The sequence below is a fragment of the Pelodiscus sinensis genome, chromosome 4 (genome assembly GCF_049634645.1).
Source record: "Pelodiscus sinensis isolate JC-2024 chromosome 4, ASM4963464v1, whole genome shotgun sequence".
NCBI lineage: Eukaryota > Metazoa > Chordata > Testudines > Trionychidae > Pelodiscus > Pelodiscus sinensis.
In genome coordinates this window covers 43,312,751-43,331,928 of record NC_134714.1, presented here as the reverse complement: position 1 = coordinate 43,331,928, position 19,178 = coordinate 43,312,751, and the positions used below count along the sequence as shown (strand labels likewise).

Below are 19,178 nucleotides of genomic sequence, written 5' to 3'. Positions count from 1 at the left end.
GAAAACTCCATTCACTTGGGGCCCTGAAGGCTTCGCATTCTGTGACATGGTCATTCCAGTCCACTGAGCTCTGTCCCCTGCGGATGAGCCCATATAAGGAGGCCATTTCCTGCATTTCATGTTCCCTGCCTGTTCCTCTGCCTTCTCGTGCTCCCTTTGCTGGAGAAAGCTGGCATTTTGGGACTTCAGCTCCCAGCTCATTTCTGTTCCCTGTTTATTTTTGGATAGTGCCTATTTTTGCTCCTTCCAAGGAGTTATGCAGGGTCATGCCCCAGCCTTACAGCAGGCAGCAGTTGCCCCTGGCAGGCTGTCTCTATTTCCCACACTCTCAAACAATACTACTTCTTCTAGAAACAAATAGAAGAGACCCTCTGCCTCAGGGTTACCTCCAACCTATCCTCGCTGAGTCTCAGAATTATCCTCCTCTCCCACCCCTCACTGAGACCAGGAAATCTTCCATGTTCTCCGATCCCTTTCCTCTTCCTTAACCAAAGTTCAGGAGAGCATCCTCATTCTACTATCCCTGCCTAAGTGTTGAGGCTCCCTTGGAATTAATGTGCTGCTTTCCATATTTGAAACTGTGCTCTTAGGAATCTCTGTAGCCCATCTGCTTTCTCTAAATGTCCTTTGAAGAAATATGAAATCTGAACTTGCTTGCACTGCACTGTCTCCTCTCACACACTACTGCATGTCAGGCAAACTGCTAAGGTTGCTGCCACATCAGTTGCTTTATACTTCAGTGCCCTATGAGAGGGGAATTGAACCCTCAGCTGCAAAGGTCATGGGCTGGACACACAAACCAGAGGCCTACTGGCTAGGGATGTTAAAATGAGTTTATTTTTTATAAATGTGTAATCCCTGAAATTTTCAGGGATTACACATTTATACACAGGGGGTAGGGGAAGATGGCTCTGTGGGGGCTGGCATGCACAGGGGCTCCCCATAAGTACTGGCTCCCCCTCCCTCTGCTGCTGCGGCAGCAGAGGGGGCAGTCGGCTCCATGGGAGCCAGTACACACAAAGAGCCAGCTTGAAAGCTGGCTCCCCACACACACTGGTTCCCACTTCTTTTCCTCTCCCCTCTTGTGCTGCTGTTTCTGATGCAGAGGCAGTAGTGCAAGGAGAGCAGGAGAAGCTGCGTATCACTGTGAGGGTTAACCAGTGACACTGGTATACATTCACATCCCTACTACTGGCTTCATTCATGGTCTTGGAAATTTCTATCCCTGTCCCTGAGACACATTCCTCTCCCCACCACACCTGCCAATTACCATTGTTACACAGCATATCATAGGAAGAAGCAACATGATTATTATTCTTATCTTCTAAAAATCCAATTCAGTCTCCTAATGTGGTTTCTTAATGTGTCTTGTTCTGTCTGTCTGCATGTGTTGGACAGAGAATGTCATAGGGCAGAGAGTGTGTGTGCGTGTTGTGTTTTTATGATAAGATTAAAAAATGAGTGCAGTTTAATAATTCTTCTCTGCCAAGGTACAATACTAAGACACACCTGTAAAAAGCAGAACACACAGGCTGGACTGCCACCATACCCGGCATGTTTTGGCTAGGCAGCATTTGAGTCTTGGATATGTGATCTTGAGACTCATGTAGTTCCCTGAATAGAGAGATGCATCCTATGTTGTTTTAGACCTGTGGGGTCCAACACGCTAGCCACATGTGGCTATTTGGCTGGTTGAGTGTGGCTAGTTCACTATAGTGGCTACTAGTTCAGAACTGGCCAGACACCATGGTTTTAGACACTTCACAATCTGCCCTGCAGCATTTCTGTTCCTTTGTTTTATGAAACACTGTTAAGTACAGCGCTTCAGTGTTGGACTTAAACTTCTTGCCAGGTAACTCTCTGCAAGAATCAATATGAGTGAATCTAGCGTGAGGTGGTCTGGTTGGAGCCTGGGTATAATATATTTTCTTTCTTGTGTACGTCTCTTATTCTTAAAGGGCCCACCACCTAAACCCCCACGACGGCAAGGAGGCTGGGCAGAAGATCCTGTAATGGCACCTTCGAAGTGAGTACCAGCTTCTTTCTTTTTTGAGGTGGGCTTAAGTATAGATTGACAGAACATCACCTTTAAGGGTTTGTTCTCTCAACCACTAGGGTGATCTCCAGGAATCTTGTACACTGCCTTTGTCTCTGCCATTGTGAGCCCTCCAGACCATCCAACCCAGAGCACCAGGCAGCTGACCTGATTCTCCTTATGTGCTATGCTATTCAGATCCACAGATCTGTATGAAGCCAGTGACAGAACATCCCCTACCTGATGGAAGTAATTTGGAAGGAGTGTGGAGGTGGGTTTAGGAACTTGTCCAGCTCTACCGACTGGATGCCATTTGCAGCAATGGTGTCTGGTCAAGGACAGTTTGCAATCCTAAATACTCTTCCTGGCTGCGCTCTTTCAATGAGAAGATCCTATTGATGAATGGTGGAGTCCCACTGGCAGCCAGGGCACTCCACAGAAGGAGTCATGATTTTGTGTCCAGGTTTGGTGGAAAAAGGTGAAATTGATCAGAGTTTGTGTATGTTTGACTGGGAGTGTAATGTCTAAGAAGAAGTCCTTATGGAGGGATCCCACATTGATGGGTGTGGTCAGGGATGGAATTCAGGGAAGAGAGGAATCAGGGAAAGAGGTGGGACTCAGTACAGCTGGAGAGTCCAGTATGGAAGACGAAGGGAATCTAGAGGAAAAGGGAGATCAGGGTATGCCAAAAGACAGAGGATATGGACTAAGGGCAGGTGGAGTTGAGAGATGAAAACTTCAGGCCCTCCACCAAAGGCTGTAAAGTTAACTGGGCTCTGCTTCACCCGTATTGATGGAGCTAAAAAGTAAGAAGACGCCTCTTGTATTAGGCTCAGGTAGAATGTGGGGGAGTTATATTACACTCTAGGGATGTTAAATTTAGATTAATTGGCTAATCAAATAGTTGATGCAATTTGCATTGACTATTAGATTAGTTGATAAGGGCACCTCCACCTGGGGCTGTTGCTACACTTCAAAGGCAAAAGTGCTGCAGGGAGTATGGGGCCAGTGGAGGACTCAAGCAGTCCCTCTCTGGCCCCGGGCTCCCTGTGGCATTTTAAAGTGGCAGCGCTGTGTGGAGCCCAGGATCTGGCCCTGGGCTCCACACAGCACTACCATTTTGAAGCATCTTCTCCTCATCCACCCCCCTTGCTGCCTCTCTCTGATAGAAGCAGCAAGGAAGGGGGAGTTACTATTTGACTAGTGTGTCGACTATCCGATAAGCATTTGCTTATTAGATAGTTGACTAATTGTTCACATCCCTAGTACACTCAGGTGTGCATTGAGAATCTACTGACCTGGTCACATTATTCTTGAAGCATTCCAATTTATGAAAGGACTAAATATACCTCTACCAGAAGTATGCTGACTCATGGGGCCCTGTGGACAGGATGGAGCATTCAGGATCCCTTCAGTAGGTTCTATATGGCAAAGGTCATACTGGACTAAATGAAATAGGGGTTTCCCCCAGCAGTGAACCTTCTTGGAAAAAGTAACTTCCCTTAGAAATTTCTTGTTGTTAAAAGAACATAGTAAGGTGGATCATCTGGGTTCTGTAGTGTGAGGGAGAGAGGAAGGAAAGTGCACTACCTGAACCCATCAGTTCTCAGGGTACAGGAGTTGGGTGCAGGGCATCTGTGTTTTGGACACTTCAGAGATTTGATGTGGCAGGTCCTTGCCTAGGAAAGCTTCAAATCAAATTAGATGCAAATCTAATAAAAGAGCAAGAGAGAAGATCAAGGAGAATGGCCCATCTTTATGGGAGACCTGGTTGTAAGTCATTTTCCCTTCACCCTCCCACTTCCCTGGTTCTCACGCAGACAGAGAGCCACAAAACCAGAAGTCCAAAGGGTATGTCTACACTACCCCGCTAGTTCCTCGTTCGTGCCCCGTGTAGCTGCACTGCACGGGGTTCGAACCAGCGGGGTTTTAAAAATGGCGGCTCCCCGCTTATGCAAATGAAGCCGGGAAATTCAAATCCCGGGCTTCATTTGCAAGTGCGGTATGCCTACATTACCCTCCTAGTTTGAACTAGGAGGGTAGTGTAAACATACCCAAAGTGAAGACAATTCAATGTTCATTGGGGTTAACTTCCAGGAAGCATGATTCCAATTTTGCTTTCTCCCCCCAACTCCTGTTAGCCCCCAATTTATTCAGTTATAGTCTCAGCTCTCCCTTAGCCAATCATTGTAGTGAAATTTTACTAATCAATCGTGATGTATTGTAACATAATTCCCTGAACAATTATATCCCACCAACTTTGATTTACATCCACCCATATTAAGTATACAGCAGGTAAAAACAATTAAAGAGCCAATCCTAGACCATACAGATTAACAATAAAAAAGTGGAGACCATAAAGACACAGAATAAATAAATGAGGGTTTCACAATCACAACTATTGATAAGTGAGTTCTTGCCAAACAGAAAACTATCAACTTAAATTTTCTTTAAACATTCTGAGATCTTTGTTTTATCTGGAAGTGTTGGAGTGAATCACCTTCTTAAAAGCCTAATTTTATCATGACTGGTTTGAAAAGTGAGGGATGTGATCATATGCTCGCCAGCTTATGGCTGCCCCTGCTGCTTAGCCAAAGAAGGCCTCAACTTGCCACAGTGAGAGACGGCCCAGACATAGGCAGACTTGTGATTTTGATTCTTTTATACGTCTAATATAGATGTATTCTTATCACTTAGCTAGTGATAAGAATCTAAGTCCTTAAAGTATAGGCCTTTAAACACAGGCCTGGATATCTGTATTCTGACACTGGTTAGGTTGGCATTCAGGCATCTTTGGCTTGAGTAACTCTCCAACAGTCAGTGGAAATGGCCCTTAATGTGAATTATCAGGCATGCTGGGGGGAGCAGCAAAGGGGGCAGGTGCCCCAGGACCCAGCAATTCAAAAGTTCCTGCGCTCCTGGCTGCTGCTACTGCTACTACAGCAGTGGTGGCACCCAGAGCCCTGGACCTTTTAAATCACCACTGGAGCACCACATGGTGTACTCTGGGCTGCTCTGAGAACTTGGGGGGAGCGGGTATGGTCTGCCCCTAGGGTTGCCAGATGGTTGAAACAAAAATACCGAACACCGCTCCTCCAAAAAAAAAAAACCCAAAACACTGGGAAAAAATTCTGTTGAAGGGGAAAAAAAGAGGGGGGAGACCAAAATTGTTGAGCAAAAAAAACCAAAAAGGACTCCAAGGACTTAAGCCAAATAAATAAATCAGCATTAAAACAGCATGTCCCCTTTAAGAATGAGTGCAGGGATAGGAACAGGGGAGAAGTTGAGCACTAAGACCCAGGCAGCCAGTTTGTGCCCGCAGCCTTGGGGAACCAGGTAAGTATGGGGACTGGGATCAGGGGGCTGGGGGTATTGGGGGCCAGAAGGGAGGTCTGGGGGAGGCCGGGCGCTGACTGCTTGTAGGTTTGCCGGGTGCCCGGCATTTTTACCTCCTGGCCAGGGAAAAATTCAGAAAATACCGGACATTTTAGGTGTCCGGTATTCTTTTAATTTTTTTTACTGGACAGGAGCCGAAAATACCGAACTGTCCGAGTGAATACTGGACACCTGGCAACCCTAGCTGCTCCAGACCCCCTCTTCTTCCTTCTGGGAGCATAGAGCCGGCCCCTTCCATCTTGCCCAGGGGCCTAGCATGGCTGTTAGCTCCCCTGTAATTGATTAGAATTAAGGGCCATAAAAAAATGTTTATGATCATTTCTGGTAACTGCTTTAGTGGGGGTTATTCTGATTTTTTTTAATTGAACAGATAGTTTAGATAAAAAACAAGGGTCTATCTTTTTTTTTGTGTGTGTGACTCCAGCTGTGGCTTCTTCAAATATTGCTTTCTTCATCTGTCTCCATTTCTTCCTTCCAAGATGCCAGTGCTACTAGGGCTGTTTTTATGGCATATCTCATACTAGATTTTGCTTGTGAAGTGTCTGTGTCATAGGCTGATGTCACACATGTTGCTGCAGCTTGGTTGTCTCTGTTTTCCCAAGGCTTATCTATGCACAGCTTTTGTACCAATTTGACTGATGATATTGGTTTGAAAGGCCATCTAGTTAAATTAGTACACCACTCTTCTCACAGTTATGCAGTTATTGATGTGCTTACATTGATATAGCTGCTACTACTATAAGCACTCTTATACCAGTATAACTGTGCCCATGCCAGAGAACTGCATCCTTCAAATATATCAGTTTCTAAACTGATGGAGTTAAATTTAGTGCAAAATCGACATGTAGACAAATCCTCAATGACTTTTATTTAAGAAGGGAAGGTTGGAGATGGGACTGTAATTAGATTTTTTCTGTCACATGCAGGTGTATTGCTGATCTGCTAGGCTATGGATCTTTTTATGTAATGGCCTTGGAATTATTATTCTGTTCCCTTATGAAGCTTCACATCTTAGTTCCTGTTCTATGATGCTGTTGCACTGGTAGCCTTGTTGATTTATCTGCAGGGGCACTTAGACTTCTTTCTTGCTACATTACCAGTTTCCAAAGCCTGTCAGTGTGAGCAAGTCACTTGAAAGTGTCCTTCCAAAGTGTGCCATCTGGCAGTTGTCATGGCAGAATTTCATCTTCTGTTTTGTTTTCCATTGTTCCTAGTTTTGCTGGACCCTTCTGGAATCCCTCACAATCCTCCCTGATCTTGTCTCAGCGGGGTAACCTATGTCATTAACATACATTCCACCATACTCTTGGCTCCATCTGCCAGATCATTACTCTCTAAATTGTTGCAAGGATGGGGACTGTAGCCTCCGGTTCTCTCCATACTCTATTTTGTTTAAAAAAATACTTTGCATGAATAGGGGCTTTCATCATAAAGGTTCCAAAAGCATCTACAAATCTGTCTTGAAATTTCTAGAGGCCACCAAAGTGGCACATTTTATAAATAAGGTTACCAAGGATCAAGCATGTACAGGTTAATTAGAACTCCCAGTAACTGTGAAATAGCTATTCTTATTAGTAACCTGTTTTATAGAAGTGGAAGTTGAGAGAAGGAGATTAAATAGCAGAGCCTGGGATCCTGTTGTGACCATTATAATGCTCCTCACTGCTACTTGGCATCATCTGTTTTTCTTACAATGGAGTGTCCCTCCAGTTTAATTTTCTCTATTATTTATTTTTAATTTATCTGATGAGAGAAAGGAAAGAAACAGGGGGTTTTTTTGTGTCAACCCCAGTGCTATTTATTCCAGCCCTAGCTCTTTGGTGATGGGGACTATAGAAGTACCTAGAGATACTGCTATACAAATGAATGGCAATATGTTTGTTTTGCTGTAAATTTGCTCTTCAACCAGCAGAGGGAACCCAAGCTCTGCTATAAAAGCTGTGCTGAATATGCCCTTGATGGCATCCTTGCTGACACTTCTGAAAAACAGTAAATAGTTTATTGCCATGTAGGCTTATGCGTCATGAGACGAAAAGAGGGGGGGAAATGTTTACCAATGGGAAAAGTCCAGGCTTCAGGCAAAGAGAATTTGTAAGGATTTTATAAGTGAAAGTATTTTAAATAAAAGTACTTGCCAGGGTCCCTTTCAATCAAATTAACTGCTGTCCTCATCTGTGACATTTCCTTTAGAGCCTCTTTCATTTCTATCTCTGTTAGTGTCTGTTTGTCCTTGCTTTCCTGTAAGGACATTGCATGAAACCTGGGTCTGTTTCCCTTCATTCTCATCAGCCCTGTGGTTTAGTTTCCACGATCCTCTCCTCAGCGTCTAATGTTGTGGTTGAGCATACACAGCCAATTCAAGGCGCCTTCACAAGCAGCTTTCATCTGGAAGTCACCCTACCATGTGCACACATGAATCTGTTGTGGACATGGAGGATCCACGATGGTGGCATTTTGGGAACAGATGGTCACAGGAATAACGGAAGCTGCTGCCTTTGGAGAAATGATGGCGTGTTCTGGAGAATAGGTGTGGTCAGGATATGCCCTGGATCATGGCTACGTTGAAATGTCCTGGGCCAGGAGTGGCAATATAATGCCTTGGAATGCATGTGATCGCAGAGAAGCATTGGTGGACATCTTAGAGATTGAGGGCAGGTGGGATGCACCCTCAAGCATTGCAGTGGTGGTGGCATGCCCTGAGTACAGAAGTTGTTTTGGGCTCTGAACTGTGGGCAGTGTTAGCATTGGGCACTCAAGCTGGAGGAATGTGATTTACGGGATTAAATACTTGAATGAATTGCAGGCTCTGGAGATAAGTAAAGTTAAAGCTGTCTGTTACAAGAAGATAGGACTTAAAATATGCTCTCTTATCTGTATGAAATGTTCCTTGAGAGCAGCTGGTTTGTAGAATCTTTGGCTGTCCCTGTCTAGCAAGTGGGAGTAGTAAAGTTTTGATGAGATTCTGCATCTGGGCATGGCAAGGCAGGAGGACATGTCATTTCTTTCATCATGTAGTCCCAATACAGTGTTGAAATAAATCTAAGAAAGGGCTTCCCTTTTGTACTGCCATGTTAGGAGCTAAGTAAGGCCCTTGGTTGTGGGGAAACCTGTAACAGGTTTCTGCCACCTGTAGCTTTTTTCATCAGCCTGATGGAGAGTGTGCAGAGGGGAGCAAGATGGCCAGGCCAGGGAGCAGAACTTACAAGGAGAAGGGGGGAAAGGAAGTCTGATTAAGTTTTGACTTGAAGTGTCTGTTTTTGGGTTTGTCCCTGCATTGATCTGCAAGGGAATGAGGCAAGTAATGGCCCCTTGGGGACCTTCAGGACTTTCCTCTCAATGTCAGCCGTCGTTTTCAATCACTCTCTCCCTCCCAGCCATTAATTTTGGCCCAGGATCATGGGGACTTGTCCATCTATCACTCCTAATTGACACTAAATGATCTGTCAGTTTATTGATGAACGGCAGGAGTGGAATTGTCACAATATATTTTACTTTCTAACAACTCCTCCTGACAATTTTACCTTGTCCATCTCACTCTCCTCACATAAATCTCCATTGGCCTCTCATTCTTTCTCTTGGGCTGTTCTGGTGCTAGCCGCCTCCATGCCATCAGCACGTGTCAAGGACATCAAGTTGGCAGTAGAGCTGAGGTGTGCAGGCCCAGGGTGTGTGTTAGGGGAGCTTTTTGGTTTTTTTTTTGTGTATATATTTTTTTAAAAAAATAGGCTGTATGTTTCAGGAATGATAACTGGTTCCTCTCCTCTTGTCCCTCTATGTCATTGCCAGGATAGTGCTCTAGTAGCTGCTGGTTACGTTCAGCACCAGTAAAAAGCCAAAAAAAAGAATGGGCAGAAGAGGCAGCATCAGAGACTCCCAGTGGGGAAGTAGCAAGTGGTGAGAGAAATATTTCCTATTTTAATTCATCACAGTTTTTAGTTACAGGCGGCTTTTTAGATCTGGGCCCATGTCTTCTGAGCCAGCAGTCTGTGCTGGGACAAACATGATTTCGGTATTTTTGTTTGGATGCAGAGAGAGAGAATGCTGGTCACTTGTATTAGATTCTTCACATTTAACCCTTCTCTTCCTGTGATGAAGCCACTCTCTCTTTAAACAAAATGTATGTTTGAACATCACATCTCCCTCTCTTCTTTTGTTTTTTAGCAAGAGGGCAACTTGAAGCAGATTTTGTTAGAAGTGATTTATAAAAGAGAAGTGGTTTAGACAAGCCAAGAAATATCTTAATATGCAGACTGAACCCTCCCCCCAAGTTTGCAGATGCCCCAGTCTCCTACCCTGCATGTCTGTACACACATGTCCAGATCTGTCCTTTTACCTCTCCAGTGGTGAAAGCCAGATGGAAAAAATAAACTATGTAGTGGCCTCCTGCTCTCCAAACCTTTTCTTGATCATTTGGGGAGCATGCAGTCTGGAGCACTTCCCCTCTCTGTGATAGTTTTGAGGACTGCAGCACCACCAGCAGAGAGCCTTGGCGAAGTCTTCTTTGTCTGTGTCTGCAAGATGTCTGGTCCTCTCCAATGACATTGTGTCATGGGCTTGGATGGTTGGAACACCTCCCTGTCTGTGGTGTGGTAGGCCCAGCTGGGCTGGGAGTGCCTGTTGCACAGTGTTATGGGCGGAAGGCTGCTTTGGCTGGGCTGGAGCATGGGGGGCTGCTTCAGCCAAGCTGGGCACTGGTTAACTGGTTACCCCATAAGCATGCTGGTAAAGTAATGCTGACCAAGTAAGTGGTTAGCCAGTTACCCCTTTACATTCCTAGTTCATAGAGGTGTGTTTGATAAGGTGCCATTTTGATGTTACTGTTGTTCTCCAGGGCGGTAACTGAGCAAAGAAAAATAAAGTGTGGATGTTAGGGCAAGTCCTCCAAGGAAAAGCGTAGCAACCCCTTTAAAACTATACTTTACAGAACCATGGAGAATAGACTATAGGAACCTGCACTGGCTGGGGCTTTCCTGTTGGAGCTGTGCTGCTTGCAGAATTGTGAGGGAGATCAACATCTTACCTAACACCCCTTCATGGTGGGATGCCTGTTACTAAGCCTCTCTCTCCTTGTTTTCATTCAGCCATTACAGCCAGATGTGCGTATTGGGAGCTTGGTGAGCATGATGTGCAGCCTGAGATGACACAAATGTTGTGTCTGCTGGTAGCACTGCAAGCTGCACCTCTGCTCCGCCCAGACACTTGCCTTAGTTACATCCTCAGGCCAAAGTAGGGATGCAGCTGCTCACATACATCTCGAAGCCCCACATGCTGCTGTCATTACCCTAAGCCAGGGTTTCCCAACCTATGGATCGGGACCCAAATATGGGTCGCCATTACATTTCAAAAGGGTCACCAGGTTTCTCCCCAGGTGGCTCTTAAGGAACCATTCACACATTTTTTGAATTGCCCTTGGTCACCAAGTCTTCCTGAATTGTCAAAATGGGTCCCCATCTGGAAAAGGTTGGGAGCCACTGCCTAAGCCATGTCTCTTTTTGTCAGCAAACCATGAAAGTGAGCAAGAGCACAAACAGGAGCCTCAGTGTAAGAGAGAGGCACATGTCCTCTCCAGATAGGTCATACTGCATTTGATTTTGCACGTGATCTCTGTCACTACCTGCCCTTCAATAAGCAGCAAAATACTTTTCCTGTTCTGTTGTCCCATGAGCTTTCTGTGTAGAGTTTCACCTTGAGCCTGACAAGGAATGTTACTCCAATTATAGCCAGCAGGGGGCAAACTTTACACAGGAATAGGCGTATCTTCCAGTGCAGCTTGAATCTTGCCCATTGACTAGATCTTGCCAGCATGGGCTGGCTAACTTGTTCACATCTTCTTGAAGTGCTATAGAGAATATGGGCAGGTAGAATCTGAATGCAACATAGATGTGTTGTGTGGGGTGAGCCGTCTGAGGAGGCTTGTTTGCTGGGTCCCAGTAGATGGAGGGTTGGTCACCAGATACCATGTTGCAAAGGTGCTCTGGTTTCTTTGCCCAGGAAGCACTGTCCTGTGGGGATGAGCAGAAGGATGAAGGAAGACAGAATTGAATATTTTTTCCAACAAAAGGCCTCTCAACATCAGCCTTTCAGTGTAACTCTTAACCATCATCATAGCTATGTGCTAGGGTCCCACAGAGGTTGCGGCATAGGTACAGTGACCATATTTTCTGAACCAAAAATGAGGACACATTAGCCACAGACCCTGATCCTGCTAGTCACGTCCCCTGACACCACTAGCCACACCCCAATTCCTTAGGCCTCACCCACTTGACACAGGAAGTCCCACCCCTGGGGTAGTATATCCAGGGTCAAGAAGGACACATGACCACAAGTAAAAGGTGTCATGTGACCCCTCTAAGAACTTCTCCCGCCATCTTCTACTAACAGGGATGGGTTTGGGCACCTTAGGACCCTCCCATGCAACTATACTGCAATTGCATTAACCCAGGCCCCCGATCTAGGGTCCCATGACACTACAGCACTAGCGGTTCAACCTTGATTCAAGATGAGATCCAGGATCCAAGACCTATTACCTTGCAGTGTAGATGCAGACCCATTTGACTCAGGACCTGGGAGTCATCTAGAGCTATCCCACAATTTCATGGGACAACTTACTTAGTCCTCTTAACGGATTATGCTTACTGGTTCTAATTAACTGGTAATCAGAGTGGGCTGGAGCAGTTCCCCACCTGCTGTGGGTAAGGGGCTGCTCCGGCCCCACAGAGGGCCCACCGCAGACAGGAGTTGCTCTCGTCTGGAGCAGTCCCTATCTGTGGGGGACCCAAGGGTCCTGCAGGCAGGGACTGCACCAGTGTCCAGAGCAATCTCTCTCTGTGGGAAGTTCAGCCTGCTGTGGACAGGGGCTGCTCTGGAGTGGGCTGGGAGCTGGCAGCAGCCCCAGTGTGACCTAATATCAACTAGTTGACTGATTAATGGGAATTTATATCCCTAATGAGATGTACTGCAACTGCATTTTTTGAAATTACAGAAAAACTGTGAAGTGTCCTCCATTTCCACAAGCCAGAATGACAATACTGAACTAACCATAACAATTACAGGGAGGAGAATACCATGACACTAACCCGTACCACCCCTACTTGAAAGGTACATTTCCAATAGGGCTGGGCTATTTTATATGTAAAGCTATTGAGAAATATATATGTCAATACCATGGTGGCAATGCCTATATATATATGTCAATACCATGGTGGCAATGCCTATATTATATAAATGATACCTAATAATAATTGCCAAATCTTCCCAATCTGCTTACAGAAGATTTGATCGAATTTAAACTTTAAGCTAGGATTGGGCCCAAAGCAGTCTGTTGACATTACCCAAGAAGAACCAGTTAACATTGTCACCCTTCAAAAATATAAGGGACCAGTCAGTAAAAGCCCTATTGCCTAGTAGAGGTAATCTTTGAAAAAAATTGGAGAGACTTTGAATTGACTTCTTCTTACAGCAGCGCTTTCTCTCACTGAACATGGGGCCTTTAGTACAGGTTTCATTTTGTGTGTCAGAATAACTCAGAAATGCGTTGTCACAGCTAACTCCATTCAGGTCTAGACAATGTGCAGCCTAAAGACAGAAGAACAAATCCCTTGAAGCTGGAAGTCAAAATATCTCACATCTCACCTCTTCACAGAGCTCACAAAGGGCTTGTTTACCCACACACACAAGTTATGACAACCCTCTCTGTAGAGAAAGGATACATCCTGCAACTCTGTGGATGTGCCAGGTGTTTTCACATGGCATCTTAACTCGCTGTTTAAATCATCAACTGCTTGGATGAGGAAGACTCACGAAGTCTGTCCATCATCTACACCAGAGTGACACAGTGATTTCACCACTGTGGTAAAAGACTCGGTCTCTCTGTGGCCCATGTGGAGCAGCAGAGAGCCTGTGGCAGTCTCTGGTGGGGAGAGGCCAGGGGTGCCTCTCTTTCAGTGGTTCTTAAACTTTTTGGCCTGTGAACAACCTGCCTTACTGCAAACCTTTCCATTGTTAATTACATAATTACACCCGGGCCATTTTGCTAGTACTGCAGCTAGGGAGAATGGTTTAATTTTAGTTATTAAACAGATTAAGCATTTAAACGTTCTCCTGTTAGTTTATCAAACTTCATTTTAAATAAAGTAAAAAATTTATGTCCAACACAAAAGGTTTCAGTGTTTTCTTTATTTATGGCAGCGGTGGAGAACCTTTTTTGGGTTGGGGGTCACTGACCCACAGTAAAATCAGTTGGGAATAGCACAAGCAAGAAACAAAAAAACTCCTCCCAAAATCTCCAACCCTCACTGAGGTGGCCTCCAACTGAGACATCTCACTCCTCAGGCACTCCAGCTGCACAGGGTGAGAAGAAGGGACAGAGAGGACTGAGATTCAGGGCTTCTCATAGGTCAGATTTACATTTCTGGTAGATTTTATGGACCCACTTAGATTCTGGGGTGGGGACAAAAATGAGAGGCTCAGTATATGGGACAGGGCTGCCAGTATGTGGGATAAGGATGGGGTGCAGGATCTGGGCGGGAGGTGGGGTGCAGAAGGAGGAGACATTGCAAGGTCTGGGTGGGAGGTAGGTGCAGATGCAGGCTGGGAATAGAGCATCTGGCCAGAGGGAGTGAGCAGGAGCAAGGGAGGATGCAGTGTGTGGCCAGGAGGGAGGGTGAGGAGTAGACTTGAGTTAGGGTGTCTGGCTAGGAAGGAGGATGCAGGAGCAGACGGGGGGTAGAGTGTTTGGCCAGGAGGGGACTTCATGTAGGGGTTGGACCTCCCTGATCTGGCACCTTCAGGACCTGACTGGTCCTGGATGAAGGATGTTTCCAGATCGGGGGAGGTCATTTCAGGCCCCCTGCTGCCCCCACCACATTGGGCTTTCTGGCTCCCCTCTTTTCCCCACAGCCCAGATGAGCCGTGCACTGTTTCCTATTGCCCTCCCTCCCATGCAACCCAGCTGAGTCACACACCGATTCCCTGTGCCCCCTGCAGCCCAGCGGAGATGTGTGCCAGTTCCCTGCGCCCCCCCTCACATCCCAGCTGAACCACGTGCCAGTTACCTGCGCACTGCCCCATTCCAGCTGAGCCACGCATCAGTTCCCTGAACCCCCCCTCACAGCCCAGCTGAGCTGCACACCTATTCTCTGTGCCCCCATCCCAGTCCAGCTGAGCCACACATCGATTCCCTGCGCCCCCCCTCCCAGCCCAGCTGAGCCTCACACCGGTTTCCTGCACACACCCCCAGCCCAGCTGAGCCACGCACCAGTTTCCTGCACCTTCCTCCCTCACAATTTACTTGCTTTTTCATGCTCCCAACAGGCACTGCCTCCCACTGTTCCTATTGGCTGGATTCCAGAGCAGCAGGGAAAGCTTCCAGGAAGTATCCCTGCTCCTGCTGTTCCCCCAGCTGAGGGAAGGGGAGGGGGAAACAGCAGCGCAGAACCGCTTCTAGTTGTGTTTGGAGCCTCAGCGCTTTCCGGGACATTTCAGTGCTTCATGGGGACATCAGGACAGGAGATTAAAAATTGGGAGTGTCCTGGAAGATCCGGGGTGGATGGTCAACATTAGCATAGGGGGCAGTTTGTTCTTAGATTGGAATATTGATAGTTCCTCATTCCTCGTCCCTGCTGCTAGAGCTGGTTTCACACTTGTTAAGTGATGGGAGGACAGATTTATTGAATGTTGAGGCATCTGGGGTTTCTATACTGTATGTGCCCAAGCCTTGCAAAATGACCACAGCAAACAAACACACCCAGGCCCAAAGAGTTCTGCCTGCCCACTCTTTCCTGTAAAGCTGGTGGAAACGTCCAACAATCTGAATTTCACTTGCCCATCAAATATCCAGTGTGGCCACCTGCCTCCAATCATCCCCAGCAGCCCTTGCCATCAGATTCAGGATCCATTCTTTCCCTGAACAATGCCTTAGTATACCTGACAGGTCATCATAATTGTTTCCCTTATTCTTACCTAGCTACGCAACACTCCTGCCTCCCCAGGATAAAAGGTGTTCCTGTGGCAGGCTGACCTCTGGTGCTCAGCTGTAGCTCAGGAGCATGCTGTCCTGCAGAACAAGTGTAACTAGGGTCCTCCATGAGCTATGGACATTAAATGATTTCAAGGACATTTCCCCCCATTCATCCCAGTTATGTCCCCTGCTAAAATAGGTTAACGGTGTCTAATTAACCACTGAACATTGTCATGCTGCATAAAGATAGCATCCTCGCTGTTCTCTGAGCCCTGCCACTTTATCTCCATTTAGATCTCCATAGTATTCCATTAAATGAGAGAGAAACAGTTTAACAGAGATGATGTCTACATTAAAACTGTCTTTCACCCTTCAGCACAAAGCTTGCAAGAGGCTCTGTAGCAACTCAGTCACATTTCTGTGGGGGCTGAGTCACTTCCTCATCTAAGTTCTTTGGAGACAAAGGGGTTCTTACCGGTAGTATAGAATGAGACAAAAAGACATTTACTGAACAGGTGCAGATCTGTCTCCCTTTTCACAGCAGGTGGATGGGACAGAGGGTAGATGGATGCAGGAGTGTGTTATAGTTCTGAGATCTGTTATGCAGCCCTGCTGCCATTTTTTCTTCCATCAGTTCCTTTAAAACCAGGGATTGACAACTGGCCAGAGCTGAAGAGAATATTGCAGGGATACTGAGTGAATGTGGGAGTCGTGGCAGCTCCTATGTGAAGAGTTTGAGCTGAGCTGGCCAAATTACTAGGTTAGCCCATCCTGTGGTGCCCCTGGAAAGAAATTGGTTTGATCACAAAATGTTAGAGTGGGAGAGAATGAAGATGCAGGTGTCCAGTTGCCCCAGCATTGAGTAACTTCTAAATTTACCTTGCTGGATAGCTAGAAATAGCTGGCTGAGCTGAGGTCTGTTTCACAGGAGCTAGTGATTTGTGGTATTTTAATACACCTGAATGAGAAATAGTTCTGTCTAAATATTGCCTCACTTGCATTGTTCTGAGTGAGTGTATCTGAATGGGTGAATCTACAGCTACCCATTCTGTATGTGTTTGATGCCCTCCTTGTGCCATGCTTTTGTTGCTGGAGGGGGAGGAACTGGTAAGAGCAGAATTCAGTGTCGGGAGCTGCTGGGAATGTAAGATTAAATTTATAGGAAACCTCTCCAAGCATGGTTGGGATGATTAAATCCAAGCTTCTTGCTACTCTGCCTTAGCCATGGAAAACTGTGTTCTTGTGGTTGATAAAGAGGATGTTGTGCACCCAGAGCATTACCTTTTAAGAAGGATGAAATGTCTGTCCCAGCCTGATGCAGTTGGCATTGAGGCAGAGCCAGTTTTCAGGATGGGGCACTCCACAGCGCCTAAAACAGAAAGATCAAATGCAAATTGCACATGGGGCTTCCAATGGCAGCTGGAGAACTAAAAAGTAAACAGGGATGGTTTCCCTGTGTTTGCTAAGCATCCAGTGCCAACAGGTCTGGAGGTAGGTTGACCTCCGATAAAGACCCTTGAATTGGCAACCTGCTTGTCCTACTGCTTCAGCAGAGTTTGTGATTTTTGCTGTCTGTAGTCTCTCAGGCTTTTCCTGAGGTGACAAATGTGGGTTATGTATTGGGGTTAGGTCCAGCTTTGTTGTTTCTTTTATTATGCATGTGTATCACCCAGAGGGTCCATTGTGTGAGTACTGTACATACACAATCAGAGACATCCCCTGTCCCAGTAGATTATCAATGGTTTCGAGGCAGAGGCTGACTTTTGTATTGCATGTTTGTATAGCATCTGGAAGGATGGGCCCATAATTTTTGAATGAAGCCTTCCGGATGCTACCACAGTACAAAGAATAAATAATGGTGCCTGGTCTCTTTCTTTCATCAGTTGTAGCAAGAGACAGTTGTGATGGACACGTTTTGTATATAAAAAAGCCCTTTGATCCATTCTGAGTTCCTTTTCCACTCTTCTATGTGAGGAGCTGGTCCAGTCATGTACATTTTCACTCACGTGGAGTTTTCTTGCAGCTCTAAACCCTTGTTTGGGTGTTTGGAAACCACCCCATTATCTTGGATGCTTTTTATTGGTACCTGATGCTTTATGTATCTAGATCTACAAGTGCCTCACTACAAACTGCTGTTTGCTTCTCCTGGAAGGTGGAAGGATTTGTGGTGACTTGGTGATGTGATAAGAGGTTAAATGAACTAGGTAGGTGCTGAATGGCTAAATGATGACTGAGGGGTCAGACTAGTTGTGTACAAGGATCTGAAGAGTGTAAACCCTAAGGCCATCAAATGGCTGTAACCAGGAGTAATGGGATGAAGCTAAGGAAAATATAGATTGAATATCCACAAAATATTCTTGCTGTCTGAGTCTATGATATTGTCCCCCCTCCCCCCCCCAAAAAAGAGATAAAAAGGCCCCTTTCTTGGAATGTTTAAATCTTGACTGGGCAAAGCCCTGGAGGATAGGCTGAATGAAGGATAGGCTGGAATGAAACAGCCCTGAATAGCTAGAGATGGATAAAATGGTACATAATTCATCTCTGCCATCTCAGATTCTTCCATTTGAAGTAGATCCTCTAGTTTGAACTGCTGATGGGCCCTCTTGGCTGATTTTTAGCTTTTCTTGTGTTAGCAGGGTGGTGGTAGTAGGTATTGGTGCATTGTCCGTCTCCATCCCTGTCTTTGTACACAGTTGCCTCCCCACCAAGCAAGCTCTCTCCTAAATGCTATAGTTCTGTTGCATTGAATGGCTGCCCTTCAGTTAGTAAAGAACAAGTTCTAGTCTTGCCTAAATTGCTGCAACTCTGGCCACATCAGTGACATTGTTTCGACTTGGTTTGGGGCCTGTCTACAATTTAGCTTCAGTTCTCTCTTATGTGTCTCAGAGTGAAAGCTTCAGCAGTGGTTGTGAGTGCAGCTGTCCTTCCTCTCCGTCTCTCCCAGACAGCAACCTTTTCTTGGCTTCCTCTTCTCAGTGATGGGAATCTGTGTCCCCTGCTCCCTATCCACCCAGGGACAGATTAGGCACTAAAGGCTAGAGGAGGCTTGAGACCTGTTAAAATGGAGAGTTGGATGAATGAAGAGAGAAGCCTTTCCCATCTCATTGAGCTACTTTGATGGGAGAAGCGCAAGGGAATAGTAGTGACCATGGCTTTGTGATGCTTCCTGGGACAGGGTGTGTTGGAGAAGAAAGTGCCTGTATCCTTTGTCACAGCGCCAGGAAGACACCAGGAAGAGGGGAGAATATTTATTCCCAGCGCACAGAGTTAAAACTTCATTCTGCAAAATGGCCAAAGCAATCAGCGAGTGATGGAGTATCTGCTAAAAAGAAACCTGGCATTTAATTAACTTCTCAAAGTGCTGGTTCAGCAACCTCCATGTTTTACATTTTGAATATTGAACAAGCATCCCTAATCGGAACTGAATTACTTCTGGGCTTGCTGGGGTGGAGAGCGAGAGAGTTGCCATTTGCCTACACCTCCCCCCTCCCCATTATTATTATGAACTCCTGTTAACTCAGCTGGATCGGCCCTGATTTGCTGCAGCGACAGCATTTCTGACCTGAACTTGCCCAGCATTGGGTGGGCCCCCTGGCCTACAAAAACAACCAGACAATATTTGTCTATGGCTGAGGTCAGGAGGGACATATTGGTCTCTCAGGAATGTAGCCCCGGAACTAGCATGACTTTTTTTTTTCCGATCCCTCAGGAGTTGGCCTTTGAGTACAGGAAGCTTTACCTGCAGCTGATGCGCAATGGGAACAAAAGAATTTAGGAGAACCTCAAAGA

At 46.0% G+C, this 19,178-nt stretch overlaps 1 protein-coding gene across 4 annotated transcripts in view; it reads left to right on the top strand.

The window, feature by feature from the left end:
* The window catches only part of IFT43 (intraflagellar transport 43), an 85,108-nt gene that overhangs the window by 38,845 nt on the left and 27,085 nt on the right, over positions 1–19,178 (top strand). For all 4 annotated transcript variants that reach the window (XM_075926854.1, XM_075926852.1, XM_075926853.1 and 1 more), the window contains exon 3: positions 1,959–2,026. In XM_075926854.1, coding sequence (XP_075782969.1) covers positions 1,959–2,026 — 68 coding nt within the window. The remainder of the gene's footprint in view (positions 1–1,958; positions 2,027–19,178) is intronic.